The sequence below is a fragment of the Oncorhynchus nerka genome, linkage group LG14 (assembly GCF_034236695.1).
Source record: "Oncorhynchus nerka isolate Pitt River linkage group LG14, Oner_Uvic_2.0, whole genome shotgun sequence".
Classification (NCBI taxonomy): Eukaryota; Metazoa; Chordata; class Actinopteri; order Salmoniformes; family Salmonidae; genus Oncorhynchus; species Oncorhynchus nerka.
The window spans coordinates 31,712,207-31,732,513 of NC_088409.1; the positions used below are offsets into that span (position 1 = coordinate 31,712,207).

Below are 20,307 nucleotides of genomic sequence, written 5' to 3' on the forward strand. Positions count from 1 at the left end.
GGGTCTACAATAGATGAGAAAGTACATAGTTCCATTTCCCCAATCTGTTATTAGTGGTGGGGCACAGGGCAGCCCACAACAACTGTAAACAAGCTGAAGCATAATCAATATGTTGGGTTCTATTCAATCTATAACGCTGAAGACGTTTCTTCTTTTGTTCTTTATTGCTCCTGTATTAGTCCTCAAGCAAGGTGGGAGGCCGATGACATCACGATTCCCATCACACCAACTCCTTGAAGTTTGCAGTTGTGTCTAAAAAAAAACACTATTTTGCTCAAAAGTGTTTTTCTTCTTCCCTTTAGTGTGTGCACTTTACGTTATTTAGACTTGAGATATCGCTTTTCAACAGTAAAAGTTCCAAATTCGCTGGAGCCCTTTGTTATAGTGAAGCAATTGAGGGGGAACAAATAGCCTAAAACGTGGAAAAACACACGTTCCAGTTCCAGACCAATTGACACGCAGCAGGCTCACATACATTTCCCGCCCATGACAACATATGAGAAGGTTCAGACATTTGACAAAGTTTAGTGACAAAAACTCATGAACACATTTATAGGCAGAGCATAGGCGCGCTCTAAACTTCGCTCATCCACACTCACTTGAAGTACGGCGCAGCAGAGCAGCAGGGAAGTGCCGTGGTCTCTCTCGATCTTTTGGGAAAATAAAAGATGGTATCAGCTCTAGCTCGTCTGCTGCTCATCACCTGCGTGATTCTACCTTTCCATGGAGCAGAGAAATTGAGAAAGGCACTTGACAGGAAGGATGTTGAATACGAAAAGGTAAAAAAACCCATCTCAAATCAACTATTGTGGGTTAAAGCTACACATCCCTCAAAGTGCCGCAACTACCGAATCTCATCCCGATTAATATAACCAATGTTTAAGCCTTTAATTGTTGCAATTTCCTTTCATTATTTCATCATTTAGAATATCAAAACGTTTTTTTTCAAAGATGTTTGCTTTTTAGTGATTTTCAGTTCTATACCTACTATCATCATTTTGAATGTGCTATGGATGATTGGTGCCACGTTGACCAGTGGCCACTCGCTAATGTTCTTTCAATATTATATGGCATGTTGGGCATAACTGATGCAAACAAGAAGTTGACAAAGGTCCAGCATGCAGAAGAATAACAAAGACCCAGACAGAAGTCATGAGTGGTCTGACTGGTTCATTGTTCACTGGACACAGACGTCATTTCAACGTCGAGTTTGGATTTACATTTGGTTCAGTTGTCAACTATCTTGAATTCAACGTGAAATCCACAAAAATGTCACCATGTCATTGGATTTCGGTTAAACGTTTTTTGGGGAAAAAATACGAAATTCCATTATGTTGATTACTTTTTGCAAATCCAATGAGTTTTCCACGTTGATTCAACTCCTCACGTTGATTTAGTCGGGGTTGGAACTACATGGAAACGACATTTTCAACCAGTTTTTGCCCAGTAGGTTTAGCCTACTGTAAAATAGTGGGTGGGTCCTTTGGTGCACTCCTAGTTTAAACATCTGACAAGCAGTAAAGGACTGCATGGTAATAACTGAGTAATGTGATTTGATGAACAGCATCTTGTTATTATCTGTCTAGTGTACTGGAAACGATGCAGACAAACCAAACTGCACCAGAATCGCTGCTGAATCCGATTCAAGAACCTCTTATTTGAACAACATGGTAATAATCTCATCCTTTCCAGAGCATATAGCTTTTTTTCTTGTCAATGTAGCGTTACTGTGTATTATGTGTGTCTTTAGCAGCATGCTCTCTCATTGGCTTGAAGTCTGCACACTGTTTGCTGAGACATCACTTTTTTCGCTATTTTAGGTCTTCTTTTTTGTCCAGCTCGTTTGAAAAGTTTGGATCTGTGTGTGGTGTGTTGGGGATTTCCCAATGTTAGTCCATAGTTGCAATAACAGTCACTTTCTCCGTTATCACAGCAGTAGTATGTTTGTCTGTGTAAAGTATAAACGCTGTATATTATACTGCTACTGCAGTTTGTTCGGCACGTTTCAGAAACAGAGGTTCCTTCCATGGCTTTTGAATTCTCTCCAGAAATAAAACAAACCCGAATAAACATCTGAGACATTCATTCCCTCAACTGTGGTCTTATAATGATATTGGATCCAGTCCTGTATGGCTCAGTTGATAGAGCACGGCGCTTGCAATGCCAGGATTGTGGGTTGGAGTCCCTGGACCACCCATATGTAACAATGCATGGATAAAAGTGTCTGCTAAATGGCATATGTTAATAAAGGATAATAACCACATTCAAATATATGTATAGTCACAGAGGCATTTACATATTGTCACTTATAGGCTACTTACTGTATTATGTATCTCAAATCCCATGCCTGTGCTCAAGTGCTTTTATAGGAGAATACTTGGTTTATCTTAGTCACAATCTGTCATTTCACCAGCATGACCCTGGTACTTTGTTTGGTGAGCTGTGGGACCCAGACACATCACTCCCCCAGCCAGAACAGACCCCCTGGTGACTCCATCATTGCCAGTTAATGGCAAAATAGACCGGGGTCTCGTTTTCCAATAGCGATGGAATGTAGGCGAGTGTTTTAACGATGCATCTTTCCTACAAATGCCGAAGATATATCAGGCGTTTCCCTAAACACCATACAGAGAGAATCGTCGCTAAGTGTATCGTTGGAGCACATGTTGATACTGTTAGGATCGAAAGAAAGCGAGTGCTGCTCTCGCTGCTCTCGGATCAGCTTTATCCATCAAAATCTTTCCTTAAAGTTATAATGATTTCACAATACCGACGACGGAACAGTTCCTAGACCTAGAGAGATATTACTACTTATGCCTGGAAATATTGAGGGGTATTATTCTAATGATAAATTTGCACAAAATCACTTATTTGGCAGATCATTGTGCACATGTTAGGATACACATCATAGAATATGTTGAGACAAATTAAAGACAGCAAAATATAACACATTTGATTAAACATGAAATGTATTTCAATATGATTGAAATAGGCCTATAGCTTACTGTTTATATTTTAATGCGGTCATCTCTCATTTGAAACATATTTTTATATGTCGCTAGTTTGTATCATTTGCAAAGACAGTGGCAACTTAGAATTTTTGTTCTGAAGTTATCATGCTCACAGAGACAGATGTGATTGATACTCTGTTTAGCGGAGATCTTCTGTGTATAAAGTGACGTGTGAGGGCAAAAAGGTATCTTACGGCACGCTTAGCTGTTCTATGAGTGGTCTGAGGCAGGCGTTAGATTTCGAGTGTTTTCAAGTGCAACGTTAATAACGATGGTTTTGGGAAACAGCTCGGAGATATAACGATGCTCCTACGAAGGTTCTAACAATGAACTTAACCTTAAGATGCTTTTGGGAAACCGGGCCCAGGTCTCTTCAAGCCTGGTATATTGCTCACTATACCATTTGTGTCTCGACAGCTGGAATTTGAAATGCGACATAGTCTACCCCATTTTATATTTGATTTTGGCATTCCTGAAATTCTCATTGTCTAAAAGTAATATGAACAATATCAGCTCAAGTTAGTTCTTGAAATAACCAGTTCACTGTAATATAAGCTGAAGTTGTCTTTGGTTTCTTTTTTGTTATAGAAGACTCAGGCTTTGCACAGCACAGCTGCATGACTAATAAAAAGCGGACATTTTCCTAGCCGATTCTCAACGGTTACTTATCATCTCATTGAGCACTGGCTAATTTGTTCCTATGTTTGTTTATATCCTTTGAGTGAATGTTCTTGATCTGAGAACATGGCTACATTATTTATTCTGATACAATGTGCTTAGCTAAGAGTATCACAAGTTTGTATGTTAAATACTGCACTCTAGGCCTAGTACATCAGACAACAGCACAGAAAAATACTTCCTGATTTCCCCCATTTACATTTAATCAGTTGCTGATTCACCAAGTATATCTATGTATGAGAGTCTAGCGATAAACAGTCATGTTAGAGAAGCATGGTTTATCTCTCTCTGTGTGGTATGGTTACTCTGGCCAGCCAGCCTGTCTGTATGTGTTTGAGTCACTGTGAGTAAGAGGCAGCATCTGTTTAAACAAAACAGAACTGGACATTGAATCATGCAGGTCTGTCTGTTTCAAGTCACTGACTGACCACAAACACAGGAACACAGATTTACACTCTGAATTCCTGATGGATTCACTCTATCACTCATGTATTTTGGTCACAAAAGGCCCAGACATTTGACATCTTCTTTTGCACTTTTGTGATTGGGAGTCAAGTCCCCCTGGACACAAACTGGTTGAATCAGTGTTGTTTCCACATCATTTAAACAAACAAAAATGAATGTGATTGGATTTGCGAAAAGTCATCAACGTAAAGGAATTTCATAAATGTTTGTCTTTTTTTCACGCAACTTTTAGCCTAAATTCATGACAAGGTTCACATTTCTGTTGATTTCAGATTGAATTCACATTAGACAACTCAATCAACTGTAAATCAAAACTAGACATTAAACTGACGTCTGTGTCCACCATTATCCATTGCAGGTCTAGATGTCCATTGTCATGAATGTGGGCACATACATTTGATGTAGTTCATATGATGCTTAGATGACAACCTGGTATTTCTTATCTCTAGGTGGTATGTTATTAGTGTGGTTATTAGAACAGTCTGTTTCTCCTTCTTGTTCCCCATTATAACAGTGTCTCTCTCTCTCCCCCCTCTCTCATTCTCCAGTACAACAGCTGCCCCCAGGGTCCGGCTGGCACCCCTGGCAGGGAGGGTAACCCTGGCACCAATGGCATCCCTGGGACCCCTGGCATCCCGGGGCGCGATGGCATCAAGGGGGAGAAAGGAGAGTGTGTGAGTGAGGTGTTTGAGGAGCCCTGGAAACCCAACTACAAGCAGTGTGCCTGGAACTCACTCAACTATGGGATCGACCTGGGCAAAATAGCTGTAAGTGGCAGGCAATGCTCATTAGACAGGATCTGGGGCACAGAGTAATATAGTTACATCAGCATTATTACTATATTGATCATCCATAATAATGTTGATTGTGTTCGTTTAGAGAAAAGCATTCGTTAACATGTTATTTTAATTTGCTCTTAAGCCTCTGTACTAACAGTATAATTACTGTTAACAACATTGTATTATTCACACTGAATTGAAACGAGACATGAATACAAAACATAAAACATTGAAGATGCTATCATTGGATGCTAGTGTCTCCACCTCTCGTGTCTCCCCTGTAGGACTGTACATTCACCAAGCTGCGTTCAGACAGCGCCCTGCGTGTGCTCTTCAGCGGCTCCCTGAGGCTGAAGTGTAAGACAGCCTGCTGCCAGCGTTGGTACTTCACCTTCAACGGAGCTGAGTGTACAGGACCTCTGCCCATCGAGTTCATCATCTACCTCGACCAAGGCAGCCCTGAGCTCAACTCCACCATCAACATACACAGAACCTCATCTGGTAATCAACCTTACACTCACTATACATAGAACCTCATCTGGTAATCAACCTTACACTCACTATATACAGAACCTCATCTGGTAATCAACCTTACACTCACTATATACAGAACCTCATCTGGTAATCAACTTTACACTCACTATATACAGAACCTCATCTGGTAATCAACCTTACACTCACTATATACAGAACCTCATCTGGTAATCAACCTTACACTCACTATACACAGAACCTCATCTGGTAATCAACCTTACACTCACTATACATAGAACCTCATCTGGTAATCAACCTTACACTCACTATACATAGAACCTCATCTGGTAATCAACCTTACACTCACTATACATAGAACCTCATCTGGTAATCAACCTTACACTCACTATACACATAACCTCATCTGGTAATCAACCTTACACTCACTATATACAGAACCTCATCTGGTAATCAACCTTACACTCACTATATACAGAACCTCATCTGGTAATCAACTTTACACTCACTATACACATAACCTCATCTGGTAATCAACCTTACACTCACTATATACAGAACCTCATCTGATAATCAACCTTACACTCACTATATACAGAACCTCATCTGGTAATCAACCTTACACTCACTATATACAGAACCTCACCTGGTAATCAACTTTACACTCACTATATACAGAACCTCATCTGGTAATCAACCTTACACTCACTATATACAGAACCTCATCTGGTAATCAACCTTACACTCACTATATACAGAACCTCATCTGGTAATCAACCTTACACTCACTATATACAGAACCTCATCTGGTAATCAACTTTACACTCACTATACACATAACCTCATCTGGTAATCAACCTTACACTCACTATATACAGAACCTCATCTGGTAATCAACCTTACACTCACTATATACAGAACCTCATCTGGTAATCAACCTTACACTCACTATATACAGAACCTCACCTGGTAATCAACTTTACACTCACTATATACAGAACCTCATCTGGTAATCAACCTTACACTCACTATATACAGAACCTCATCTGGTAATCAACCTTACACTCACTATATACAGAACCTCATCTGGTAATCAACCTTACACTCACTATACACAGAACCTCATCTGGTAATCAACCTTACACTCACTATACACAGAACCTCATCTGGTAATCAACCTTACACTCACTATACATAGAACCTCATCTGGTAATCAACCTTACACTCACTATATACAGAACCTCATCTGGTAATCAACCTTACACTCACTATATACAGAACCTCATCTGGTAATCAACCTTACACTCACTATATACAGAACCTCATCTGGTAATCAACCTTACACTCACTATATACAGAACCTCATCTGGTAATCAACCTTACACTCACTATACACAGAACCTCATCTGGTAATCAACCTTACACTCACTATACATAGAACCTCATCTGGTAATCAACCTTACACTCACTATACATAGAACCTCATCTGGTAATCAACCTTACACTCACTATACATAGAACCTCATCTGGTAATCAACCTTACACTCACTATACACAGAACCTCATCTGGTAATCAACCTTACACTCACTATATACAGAACCTCATCTGGTAATCAACCTTACACTCACTATATACAGAACCTCATCTGGTAATCAACCTTACACTCACTATACACATAACCTCATCTGGTAATCAACCTTACACTCACTATATACAGAACCTCATCTGATAATCAACCTTACACTCACTATATACAGAACCTCATCTGGTAATCAACCTTACACTCACTATATACAGAACCTCATCTGGTAATCAACCTTACACTCACTATATACAGAACCTCATCTGATAATCAACCTTACACTCACTATACATAGAACCTCATCTGGTAATCAACCTTACACTCACTATATACAGAACCTCATCTGGTAATCAACCTTACACTCACTATATACAGAACCTCATCTGGTAATCAACCTTACACTCACTATACATAGAACCTCATCTGGTAATCAACCTTACACTCACTATACATAGAACCTCATCTGGTAATCAACCTTACACTCACTATACATAGAACCTCATCTGGTAATCAACCTTACACTCACTATATACAGAACCTCATCTGATAATCAACCTTACACTCACTATATACAGAACCTCATCTGGTAATCAACCTTACACTCACTATATACAGAACCTCATCTGGTAATCAACCTTACACTCACTATATACAGAACCTCATCTGATAATCAACCTTACACTCACTATATACAGAACCTCATCTGGTAATCAACCTTACACTCACTATATACAGAACCTCATCTGGTAATCAACCTTACACTCACTATACACATAACCTCATCTGGTAATCAACCTTACACTCACTATACACAGAACCTCATCTGGTAATCAACCTTACACTCACTATACACAGAACCTCATCTGGTAATCAACCTTACACTCACTATACACAGAACCTCATCTGGTAATCAACCTTACACTCACTATATACAGGACCTCATCTGGTTACAGATTATACCACCAACATGTATAGCTCATCCGGTAAGTGGAACGGAGCTAAACTGAGCTATTGTAGCTAGTGGTAGCCATTTGTTTGTGGTGGTATTTTGCTTATATATCTCAAATGTGAAATCTATTGTAGCCTTAAAATATGAATAATATCTCTACTATTACTGTTTAAATTCTACTGTGAAGCAAGACATTTTGCATATGCATGCCCACTTCATAGTTTTCTGTAGCTGCCAAGTTCACCAGTGTAGCAAGACCAAAACAAAGCCATTAACAGCCCTCGTATTGGCACACATACGGCAGTGTGTGTGTTCAATGTAACTCAGGAAGTTGTCTTGTAAATATACCTCAATGACCTTAGTACTTTTCTCAGTGACACTTTGCCTTAAGTTGCCCTTATACCCTTTTAACTATGCATTAATGAGTGTAGAAACAACACTTTGTTAACAGTCGTTAGAGTAACTCCTCTTCTTGTCTTGTCCCAGTTGAAGGGTTGTGTGAGGGGATCCGGGCAGGCCTGGTGGACGTGGCTATCTGGGTGGGGACCTGTGCTGACTACCCCAGAGGAGATGCATCTACAGGGTGGAACTCTGTATCCAGGGTCTTCATAGAGGAGCTGCCCAAATGAGGCCGTCTTTTTTAAGTGATGGGACCAGGCCCCATAGAGAAAGAACCCCTAACAATCCTTCTGAAGCCTTTGACTACATATCAGTTTAGATTCTGGATGGGTTCCTAGTCTTTGACAATGTCCTCTGGCCAATCAGACAACTTCAGTTGTGGCTAAAGCCTACTACAGTATCACTGATGTTCACTTGTATGTTTTGTACTACAGCACCTGGGTAGGGTCTAGTTTATTGGCCACCTGAAATTAGATTTATTCCTCATTAGTCCCATTCCTGTTTAATAAGGCAAGATTTTGAATTACTGTCAATTAAGTCATATATTATATGAATCATGCATTGTGTTACTCATTACACTATAACATGTTTTCCTATCGGATATATGTTTTTTGAAAATGGGTGAATTCATAAAGAAATGCATGGGTAGATATATTTTTCAAGTGACAAGTTAACACGACACAGCTTTAAAATGTTATCTGAAGCAAAAAAAGCTAACAAATGTTTTCCTATCAGAGAAGAACATCATTTGAACATTGGTTTTTGCATTACCAGGTAAATTAATAAAGAAATGCATGTGTTAATATCTTTTTCCAAGTGAAAAGTGAACACAGGACAGCTGTTAAATGTAATCTGAAGCTACAAAAAGCTAACAAATGTTTTACTATCAGAGAACTTTTGTTGAACATTGGTTTATGCATGACCAGGTGAATTCATAAAAAATGAATGTGTTCATATCGTTTTGAAATGACAAGTGAACACAGCACAGCAAAATGTAAAATGATCTGAAATGAAAAAGCAACATAAAGCATTCAACTTTAGTAGAACATTTTACCTGAAAATGAACTAATGCCAATTCAACACTGATATTTCAGATTAAGACTTCTGAAATTAACATTATTTCAAAGATGTGAAACGGTGTAATCAGTCATCTGTGATCATTTCCTATGACATAATTATATGCACTACAGTATGACACCAATACAGTAAATAAAAACAAATTGGGCGTACATTAGTCCCCTGAAAATAGCAGGTATGCTCTTTTAACACACACACACACAGTACTCACATCACAGCCAGCAGCATTGAAATGGTTCATTTTGCTTTGATGTTTCACACCCACATCCTGTATAGTACCTCCAGTGAGGTCTGTTCTTCTCTGATGCATCCAAGGAAGAGACAGAGACCAGTCTTTAATTATCAGCATTGTCAACATCATTTTTTGACTCGGCTGCCAGAGGTGCATCCAGGTGACATGTCTGCTTCAGTTGTCCAGTTACCTGCTGTGACAGTTCTGGAGACTTCAGTTCATGGCTTATCTTATCTAGCGCCACATACACTGGCTGAGTCCCTTCCTTTTTGTGGTCTTTCCATGGCTGTCTCCTTAGTCCTCCTCACTTCTGGCCCATCAGGAAGCGAGACACGTTCTCATAGACCACGAAGGTGATACAGCAGGCTGGGGTGACACGGATCAGGTTGGGCACCATGCCTTTATAGAACCCTACAGCTCCCTCATTCCTGTGGAGGGGCCAAAAGAAACACAGTAGTCACTATGTGGGAGAAGAAAAAACACAGACTGAAATGGCAGCATTGGAATGGGCGTTAGCAAGCTTTCTCATGGCTCTCTGTAGGGTTAGAGTTTGAAGCTGCAGATCTTTGTTGCTTCATACTGTTATGTTACCTAACCCATGAACATGGTTATATGCTCAGTTAACAGTCAATTATACCAAGTTTTGACAAGTTAACCTAAAACTAGCTGTTTTCCCTGTATGTACAGTTAACCAACAGTGTGGTCTTGGCCTACCTCCATGTCCTCCTGACCACATCCAGGACTCCATTGTACTTATTATGCTGGTCCTGCAGGCGAGCCCGCACCACCTGGTAAGGGTATGTGGTAGCCACAGCAAATATTTTGGATAGAGCTGCCATTGTGATATATTCCAATGGATTCTGGTCAGACAGAGAGAGAGAGAGGTTGGAGGAATGATGCCTGTGATTCACTTCTTTCATAAGCATTACGGTAATTCTTCCAGAAATCCTGCAACACTTAGATGTGGGTTTTCTTTATAAGTACTTTAAAGGTTTATTCCCCATATGGTTGAGTCATTAAAACTAGGTGTGGTTATAGAAGTCTTAATGTTTCCTCACTCTGCAGTCTGCACTCACCAGTTTTGCTTCTGAAGGCATTTTCTTGTATTTGTTGTAGTCTCTCTTCAACTCCTCATAGGCCATGAACTGCAATGCCCCGTGTGACGTGCCAAATAAACCAGGAACATACCCCTGGAGGATTAAACACTGGGGTCATTATCTGTACCTGACAAATAAACTTTGAAATGAAATGTTATATATTATCTTCTAAATCCAATTGATATGATCATGGTATTTATAATATTGATGTTATTATATTATTATAGCTGATTTAAAGACACTAATATCTTGAAAGACAATTTATCCTATCGACTACCCAGGCTGTTCAATTCCAGTCCTGGAGGTCCGAAACACTTCTGTTTTTGTTTCTACCTGGTAGTTAATTGCACACAACTGGTGTCCCAGGTCTGAATTAGTCCCTTATTAGAAGTAGAGGATGACAACCAGAAGGGTTTTGGCCTTAGAGGACTGACATTGATCAGCCCTGCCCTGTGCACGATCTACTCATACTAGCACTACTAACTACTTTATTGAGGAAAAAATGTACTTATTACTATGACTGTGAACAGCTGTGTAAAGTAGTTAAGTAAAAATAATTGAATATACTACTTAAGTAGTTTTTGGGGTAGCTGTACTGGTTTGGTGCAGTCTGCACTGCCTAATATAAGGAATTTGAAATGACTGATACTTTTGCTTTTTATACTTAAGTATATTTCAGCAATTACATTTACTTTTGATACTGAAGTATATTTAAAACCAGATACTTTTAAACTTTTACTCAAGTAGTATTTTAATGGGCGACTTTCACTTGAGTCGTTCCCTATTAATGTATCTTTACTTTTACTGAAGTATGACAATTTGGTACTTTTTCCACCACTGACTGAAATGTTGTTGTCTCACCTAGCTATCTTAAGATGAATGCACTAAATGTATGTCCCTCTGGATAAGAGTGTGCTAAATTGCTCAAATGTAAAATGGATGTACTGCCCCCTAGTGATAGTCTACAAGACATACATTCAATTTTTATGCAACTACAGTACATACTGTAATAACTTCAATAAAAGCAAATTCACATAGAAATTTGAGTTATAGGTATGTCACTCATTGAAAGCAAGTCTAAGAAGTGGTACATCTGTTCTATGTGGCTATTTCTATGCTTCTTGTTCTTAAGTTTTGTTTTGCTTCTTTTACTTTCTGTTTTGTACACCAGCTTCAAACATCTGAAAATACAATATTTTGGGGTATGGAAAAGCTATTTCACAGCGGTTTAGATGATACAATGATTCTCTACACTACACTAAATTAAATGAGGCTAACTCAAATCAAATCAAAGTTTATTTGTCACGTGGGCCAAATACAACCTTACAGTGAAATGCTTACTTACAAGCTTTAACCAACAGTGTAATATATATATATTTTTTAAAGGTATTAGGTGAACAATAGGTAAGTAAAGAAATACAAACAACCATAAAAAGACAGTGATAAATAACAGTAGCGAGGCTATAAAAGTAGCGAGGCTATATACAGGCACCTGTTAGTCGGGCTGATTGAGGTAGTATGTACATGTAGATATGGTTAAAGTGACGATGCATATATGATGAACAGAGAGTAGCAGTAGTGTAAACAAGGGGGTGGCGGGACACAATGCAGATAGTCCGTGTAGCCAATGTGCGGGAGCTCTGGTTGGTCGGGCTAATTGAGGTAGTATGTACATGAATGTATAGTTAAAGTGACTATGCATATATGATAAACAGAGAGTAGCAGCAGCGTAAAAAGAGGGGTTGGGGGGGAACACAATGCAAACAGTCCAGGTAGCCATTTGATTACCTGTTCAGGAGTCTTATTAGAACTACACTGCTCAAAAAAATAAAGGGAACACTTAAACAACACAATGTAACTCCAAGTCAATCACACTTCTGTGAAATCAAACTGTCCACTTAGGAAGCAACACTGATTGACAATAAATTTCACATACTGTTGTGCAAATTGAATAGACAACAGGTGGAAATTATAGGCAATTAGCAAGACTCCCCCAATAAAGGAGTGGTTCTGCAGGTGGTGACCAGACCACTTCTCAGTTCCTATGCTTCCTGGCTGATGTTTTGGTCACTTTTGAATGCTGGCGGTGCTTTCACTCTAGTGGTAGAGTGAGTCTACAACCCACACAAGTGGCTCAGGTAGTGCAGCTCATCCAGGATGGTACATCAATGCGAGCTGTGGCAAGAAGGTTTGCTGTGTCTGTCAGCGTAGTGTCCAGAGCATGGAGGCGCTACCAGGAGACAGGCCAGTACATCAGGAGACGTGGAGGAGGCCGTAGGAGGGCAACAACCCAGCAGCAGGACCGCTACCTCCGCCTTTGTGCAAGGAGGAGTAGGAGGAGCACTGCCAGAGCCCTGCAAAATGACCTCCAGCAGGCCACAAATGTGCATGTGTCTGCTCAAACGGTTAGAAACAGACTCCATGAGGGTGGTATGAGGGCCTGACGTCCACACGTGGGGGTTGTGCTTACAGCCCAACACCATGCAGGACGTTTGGCATTTGCCAGAGAACACCAAGATTGGCAAATTCGCCACTGGCACCCTGTGCTCTTCACAGATGAAAGCAGGTTCACACTGAGCACATGTGACAGACGTGACAGTCTGGAGACGCCGTGGAGAACGTTCTGCTGCCTGCAACATCCTCCAGCATGACCGGTTTGGCTGTGGGTCAGTCATGGTGTGGGGTGGCATTTCTTTGGGGGGCCGCACAGCCCTCAATGTGCTCGCCAGAGGTAGCCTGACTGCCATTAGGTACCGAGATGAAATCCTCAGACCCCTTGTGAGACCATATGCTGGTGCGGTTGGCCCTGGGTTCCTCCTAATGCAAGACAATGCTAGACCTCATGTGGCTGGAGTGTGTCAGCAGTTCCTGCAAGAGGAAGGCATTGATGCTATGGACTGGCCCGCCCGTTCCCCAGACCTGAATCCAATTGAGCACATCTGGGACATCATGTCTCGCTCCATCCACCAACGCCACGTTGCACCACAGACTGTCCAGGAGTTGGCGGATGCTTTAGTCCAGGTCTGGGAGGAGATCCCTAAGGAGACCATCCGCCACCTCATCAGGAGCATGACCAGGCGTTGTAGGGAGGTCATACAGGCACGTGGAGGCCACACACACTACTGAGCCTCATTTTGACTTGTTTTAAGGACATTACATCAATGTTGGATCAGCCTGTAGTGTGGTTTTCCACTTTAATTTTGAGTGTGACTCCAAATCCAGACCTCCATGGGTTGATACATTTGATTTCCATTGATAATTTTTGTGTGATTTTGTTGTCAGCACATTCAACTATGTAAAGAAAAAAGTATTTAATAAGAATATGTCACACCCTGACCATAGTTTGCTTTGTATGTTTCTATGTTTTGTTTGGTCAGGGTGTGATCTGAGTGGGCATTCTATGTTGTGTCTAGTTTGTCTGTTTCTGTGTTTGCCCTGATATGGTTCTCAATCAGAGGCAGGTGTTAGTCATTGTCTCTGATTGGGAACCATATTTAGGTAGCCTGTTTTGTGTTGGGTTTTGTGGGTGGTTGTCTCCTGTGTCAGTATTTGTACCACACGGGACTGTTTCGGGTTTTCACGGTTTTTGTAGTTTATTCATGTATAGTTTCTTTATTAAAGAACCATGAATTATAACCACGCTGCATTTTGGTCCGCCTCTCCTTCCCAGGAAGAACCCCGTTACAGAATATTTCATTCATTCAGATCTAGGATGTGTTATTTTAGTGTTCCCTTTATTCTTTTGAGCAGTGTATTAGAATTTGAGCAACCAAGAAATGTCAGAGAGATTTCTGCATCTTTAATAGCCGTGGTGTCTATTTGCTTCAATCACTGAACACAATCTGTGCTTATTAGAGACAGGTTTCTATCTGAGCCAGGCGACTATTTCCTTAATCCACACAGCTTTGCTCAATCAAAAGTTGAAAGGACTACCACACTATTTATTGTGACCAGTATAAACATTATAATAACGAATTCATTGTAGATCAGACTTGCAAAGACTAGCGTGCCTATCATACACCCTAATTTCGCGCATCAGCTCCATAGAGAGCTCCATTTGATCTCGTGTTTTCTTTTTGGTGGCGCCATGGCTGGCAACAATGACAGAATAAATTTAAAAAATGTTGACTGTGGGAAGATCAGAGCTTTGTCCATGGTGACCTCGTAAACAATTCATTTAGACCCAGCGTTGATTTGAAACAGGTGTTTATTTGCTGAACTGTTTGCCGGTGCCCGGCTATTAAAAAGGACAGGTGGCTATTTGAGACAGCGTTAAATTGAAGTTTTATGGTACATTGCCTAATTTTAGGCTGTGAGGGATCATAAGGAGAAAACATGTTTACATGACACCATTCACATGTCCTGCACATTCACTGGACCTGACCTGTAAGCAGACAAGAGTCCTAATAAGCTCTATTCAGGATACAGCCATCATACATACAGATGACAAAACCTGGGTTATACTGAGCCTCACCCTGTACAGTCCAGGTATCCCCTCATGCCGGTAGATCTTCACCAGTGCATCCATCATCCCTTTATACTGTTTCCTCGTGGGATCAGCGTTATACTGCAGCACCAGGCGAGTCTTAGTCACCCAGATAGGGTTGGTTAGGGTGAGAGTCAATACACCTGGAGACGGAGGAAACAGAGGTGAGTTTCTGAGCTATCACACACACACACACACACACACACACACACACACACACACACACACACACACACACACACACACACACACACACACACACAGCTACATAAGTGTACAACATGAATTAAACCAAACTACAAACTCTACGCTACATTACATGGAGCCTGTGAAGCATGGAGCTGGTGAACACATCCCTATCTCATTAAGTTGAATTAAAGTCACTTGAGGTTGGTAGAACACGACACAGAGCAGTCAGTGTCTTTCTTCCCTTTACCATTGTCTGCCAATGAGTGCAGTGCATTAGTTTATTCCACTGAGCTCTCTAACATCATTAGGCTAGGGTAAATCAAATCACATGACTGTATATAGCCCAAAAAATAATAAAAGGTCAGAAAATTGACCAGTAACTGTATACATATGTACTTTGTCCTGAGTCAGAAGAGTCAAATATTTTGTTCCAACCAGTCAGTCACACGCCTGATTCAACTAATCAAAGTCTGGACTAGAGGAGCAGACTATGATATGTTTATTTAGCTGTGTAACGGTAACTGTTTGATTGGAATGAAAGCATGGACCGACCCACACTGGACCTATGCGGATAAATCAAACAGTGTTGACCTTCGAAGTTATGGTTATAGACATTGTATTGACCTCACGCCACCATCAGTGTGTGTGTCCCTGGGGTCTAGACAAAGGCAGTACTAACCTGCTTGGGCGGCTGACAGCAGGTGTTCTGTGGCACTCAGTTCAGACTGACGCCCTTCCTTAGTGTACTCCTTGATGGCATTGTAACTGTGGGGGAAGGTAACGCACAGTACAGAAAATTAATTGGACACTTCAATAGACAAATCCCTAAGCTACCATTGCTATTTAAAAGTGCTATTATCAACAGTCATGTTAAGTTATGAGTTCATATTTGATTGGATAGATCAGGGGATTTCCAACTGGGCTGCAGGGCATACACCCAATTTTTTTTTGGGGGGGGGGGGGGGGTTAATGTGAAAAATAATTATTTTATGAATATCGCTAGCTGCAACAGAATACCATCGTGGATACAATTTTTTACGTCTCCGTGTCCAGTATGAAGGAAGTTAGAGGTAGTTTCACCAGCCAATGCCAACTAGAGTTAGCGTAATGACTTGAAGATTACACTAACAGTTAGCATGCTAGCTGTTTTGTTCAACCCGCTCTGGGGAAGTAGATAAATGGCTTCATTGCCAAAATCTCAAACTACCCTTTTAAAATTGAGGAAAGAACAGTATTTGGAGCTAATTATTTTTTTTTCTGTATAGAAAATTCTTAGGCGGGCTGTGGTCATTTTCAGGACAGGAAAACTGTTTCAGTGTCAACTTAAACAACCAAAACCAGATAGAAAACATGCAGAAAATATATTGAACTATATATACAGTACCAGTCAAAAGTTTGGACACACCTGCTCATTCATGGGTTTTTCTTTATTTGACTATTTTCTACGTTGTAGAATAATAGTGAATATATCAAAACTATGAAATAACACATATGGAATAATGTAATAACCAACAAAGTGTTAAGGAAATCAACATTCATTTTATTTTTGAGATTCTTCAAAGTAGGCACCCTTTGCCTTGATGACAGCTTTGCACACTCTTGGCATTCTGGGGCGGCAGGTAGCCTAGTGGTTGGGCCAGTAACCGAAAGGTTGCTAGATCGAATCCCCGAGCTGACAAGGTAAAAATGTGTTGCTCTGCCCCTGAACAAGGCAGTTAACCCACTGTTCCTAGGCCGTCATTGTAAATAAGAATTTGTTCTTAACTGACTTGCCTAGTTAAATAAAAATTTAAATTCTCTCTCAACCAGCTTCATGAGGAATGCTTTTCCAACAGTCTTGAAGGAGTTCCCACATATGCTGAGCACTTGTTGGCTGCTTTTCCTTCACTCTGCGGTCGAACTCATCCCAAACAATCTCAATTGGGTTGAGGTCAGGTGATCGTGAAGGCCAGGTCATCTGATGCGACTCTCCTTCTTGGTCAAACAGCCCTTACACAGCCTGGATGTGTGTTTTTGGTCATTGTCCTAGCGGGAAAAAAATGATAGTCCCACTAAGCCAAAACCAGATGGGATGGCGTATCGCTACAGAATGCTGTGGTAGCCATGCTGCTTAAGTGTGCCTTGAATTTTAAATACATCACTGACAGTGTCACCAGCGAAGCACCCCCACACCTCCTCCTCCATGCTTCAGCCACACATGGAGAGATAATCCGTTCACCTACTCTACGTCTCACCAATACACCGCGGTTGGAACCAAAAATCTCAAATTTGGACTCATCAGATCAAAGGACAGATTTCCACCCGTCTAATGTCCTTTGCTTGTGTTTCTTGGCTCAAGCAAGTCTCTTCTTCTTATTGGTGTCCTTTAATAGTGGTTTCTTTGCAGCAATTCAACCATGAAGGCCTGATTCACACAGTCTCCTCTGAACAGTTGATGTTGAGATGTGTCTGTTACTTGAACTCTGTGAAGCATTTATTTGGGCTGCAATTTGAGGTGCAGTTAACTCTAATGCTGCAGAGGTAACTCTGGGTCTTCTATGGCGGTCCTCACGAGAGCCAGTTTCATCATAGCGCTTGATGGTTTTTGCGACTGCACTTGAAGAAACTTTCAAAGTTCTTTACATTTTCCAGATTGACTGACCTTCATGACTTAAAGTAATGATGGACTGTCGTTTCTCTTTGCTTATTTGAGCTGTTCTTGCCATAATATGGACTTGGTCTTTTACCAAATAGGGCTATCTTCTGTATACCACCCCTGTCACAACACAACTGATTGGCTCAAATGCATTAAGGAAAGACATTCCACAAAGGAACTTTTAACAAGGCACACCTGTTAATTTAAATGCATCCCAGGTGACTACCTCATGAAGCTGGTTGAGAGAATGCCAAGAGTGTGCAAAGCTGTCATCAAGGCAAAATGTGGCTACTTTGAAGAATCTCAAATATAAAATATATTTGTTTAACACTTTTTTGGTTACTACATGATTCCATATGTGTTATTGTGTTATGTGTTATTGTCTTCACTATTATTCTACAATGTAGAAAATAGTACAAAATAAAGATAAGTAGATGTGTCCAAACTTTGGACTGGTATTGTATATATTTTAAATATTACCATATTTGAGCACTAACAATCCAATAATAGCTAGACAGTCAGGGATTTTGTTATAATGTCTGAGCAGCAGAACACAGCATTGCATAGAATTGCTGGAAATTAGCTTTAAAACTGCAGAATTGTCTCTTAGCTCCATGCCAAACTGTGTAGAATTGCTATAAACTAGCTTCAAATCTTCAACATTTTATGTCAGCTCAATGGAAATATTTGTAGAATTGCAGAAAATTTGATTTTGTAAAAATAAAATAAAATGTCTGCAGTTTACCTGGTGAAGAAAAGTAACAAAAATAAATAAATCATTTTAAACTGGGATAGACTATTGAAATTAAAATATATGTCAGCTGATGGACTGTCATGTCATCCAGCGTCATATTGTAAAGTTATTATCCCTGAGAAAGTAGACCGGTTTGACTTATTCTGGTTATACATACAAGAAGAAGTAGAGTCCCCATGATGCCCCTGCACCCCAGATGTTGGGGGTGACTCCTTGGTAGAGTCCTCGGACCCCCTCCTGCTGCCACACATTTCTCAAACAATGAATAATGCCATTATATTTAGGTCTCAGGTCCAGTCCATCACTCACTGAAGGAAAAAGACAAGGCAGGGGAAAACATGCACTGTCAGAGTCAACAGAACATCAACTGTCCATATAGCCAGGTAGCAAGCTACTCCTATGTTATTACCATGTGCCGATTGCATAATTTTCAGGTTCTTACACCTGTCAAAGGTAGAAGTTAGCTAGCTGCTGAAAATACTTTTTAGTCAGGACAAATAAACACCTTGTAGCTAAGAGTTTTAGAGCCACACATTGACATAAGTTACCTGCAAACCTGATTTTGACTAGGTCAAGAGGGTGAAGCACCAGTGTTGACACGACTCCTCCACTGAGTCCTGCAACCAAATTCTCTATTTTGACATGGTTATAGACTTGCTGGATATGTCCAGTTATGGAGAAAGGTGTGCTACTTCCAGGGGATCCCGAAGAAGCAGGAAGTCCCGTAGCAGGACTCATGTTTACCTAGTTATTCTGTGAATTTAGCTAGAAGGTAACGTCAGCTAATGTTACTTAATTCTTCCGATTTTATTCAACTGAACGCGCACGCTATCGTGCTACTGTAAAATCTAATCCCGGAATCCAAAAGGCACATACTTGAAGTAACCACATCATATTTTAAGACGTTTTAGTGACCCACGTTTTTGTCATGTGGTACAAGCTACATTTATGTTTGGCACGACCTTCCCAATGACTAGTTCGCAGCAGATATGCCCAGTTCAAAACAACTGGTACTCAGACCTCGGAAACCTCCGACTTCCGTGGGTTCAAGATAATTGGGAACTCGGAAAAAAATGGCTCCAACTGTGAGAATCGTTTTGAACGTCATCCAACTCGGAATTCCAAATCGGAAACTCGGACATCTTTCTAGGGCTCCAAATTTCCTACCAGAATATCACTGACTTCATGTTTTGACCTAGTTTTTTTTCCCGCGTTTCCAGTTTTCTTACGATGCAGTGTTCAAACAACAGCCAACCCGGAAATCTCAGACTTCCGACTTCAGTGCGTTCATGACAACTGGGAACTCGGAAAAACGAACTCCGCCTGAGAAAACGGTCATCCAACTCGGAATTCCAAGCTGGGAACTCGGGCCTCCTTCTCGAACTCGGTCATTCCGACCTTAAGATCACTGACGTTTTTTTTTTTGAATTCCCAGTTGTCTTGAACGCACCAAAAGCGCCAATACGTTTTAGGAAATGTGA

The 20,307-nt window shown here is 40.6% G+C and overlaps 2 protein-coding genes across 3 annotated transcripts; one reads left to right on the top strand and one right to left on the bottom strand.

The window, feature by feature from the left end:
- Positions 1-469: 469 nt before the first annotated feature.
- On the top strand, positions 470-9,159 carry LOC115102615 (collagen triple helix repeat-containing protein 1-like). 2 transcript variants are annotated; one of them, XM_065027998.1, is made up of 5 exons: positions 470-779; positions 1,587-1,670; positions 4,703-4,921; positions 5,218-5,434; positions 8,444-9,159. In XM_065027998.1, the coding sequence occupies exons 1-5, from the start codon at positions 669-671 to the stop codon at positions 8,584-8,586; spliced, it is 774 nt and encodes a 257-aa protein (XP_064884070.1). In that variant the 5' UTR covers positions 470-668; the 3' UTR covers positions 8,587-9,159. The 2 variants fall into 2 exon arrangements, with proteins under 2 accessions (XP_064884070.1, XP_064884071.1); XM_065027999.1 differs by lacking the exon at positions 1,587-1,670 and having other exon boundaries at positions 475-779.
- Positions 8,979-20,278, bottom strand: LOC115102570 (solute carrier family 25 member 32-like). The gene is made up of 7 exons (XM_029622669.2): positions 19,375-20,278; positions 18,984-19,134; positions 16,117-16,202; positions 15,237-15,391; positions 10,742-10,855; positions 10,380-10,525; positions 8,979-10,093 (listed from the first exon to the last, which is right to left on the bottom strand). The coding sequence occupies exons 1-7, from the start codon at positions 19,562-19,564 to the stop codon at positions 9,970-9,972; spliced, it is 966 nt and encodes a 321-aa protein (XP_029478529.1). The 5' UTR covers positions 19,565-20,278; the 3' UTR covers positions 8,979-9,969.
- Between the last annotated feature and the right edge of the window lie 29 nt (positions 20,279-20,307).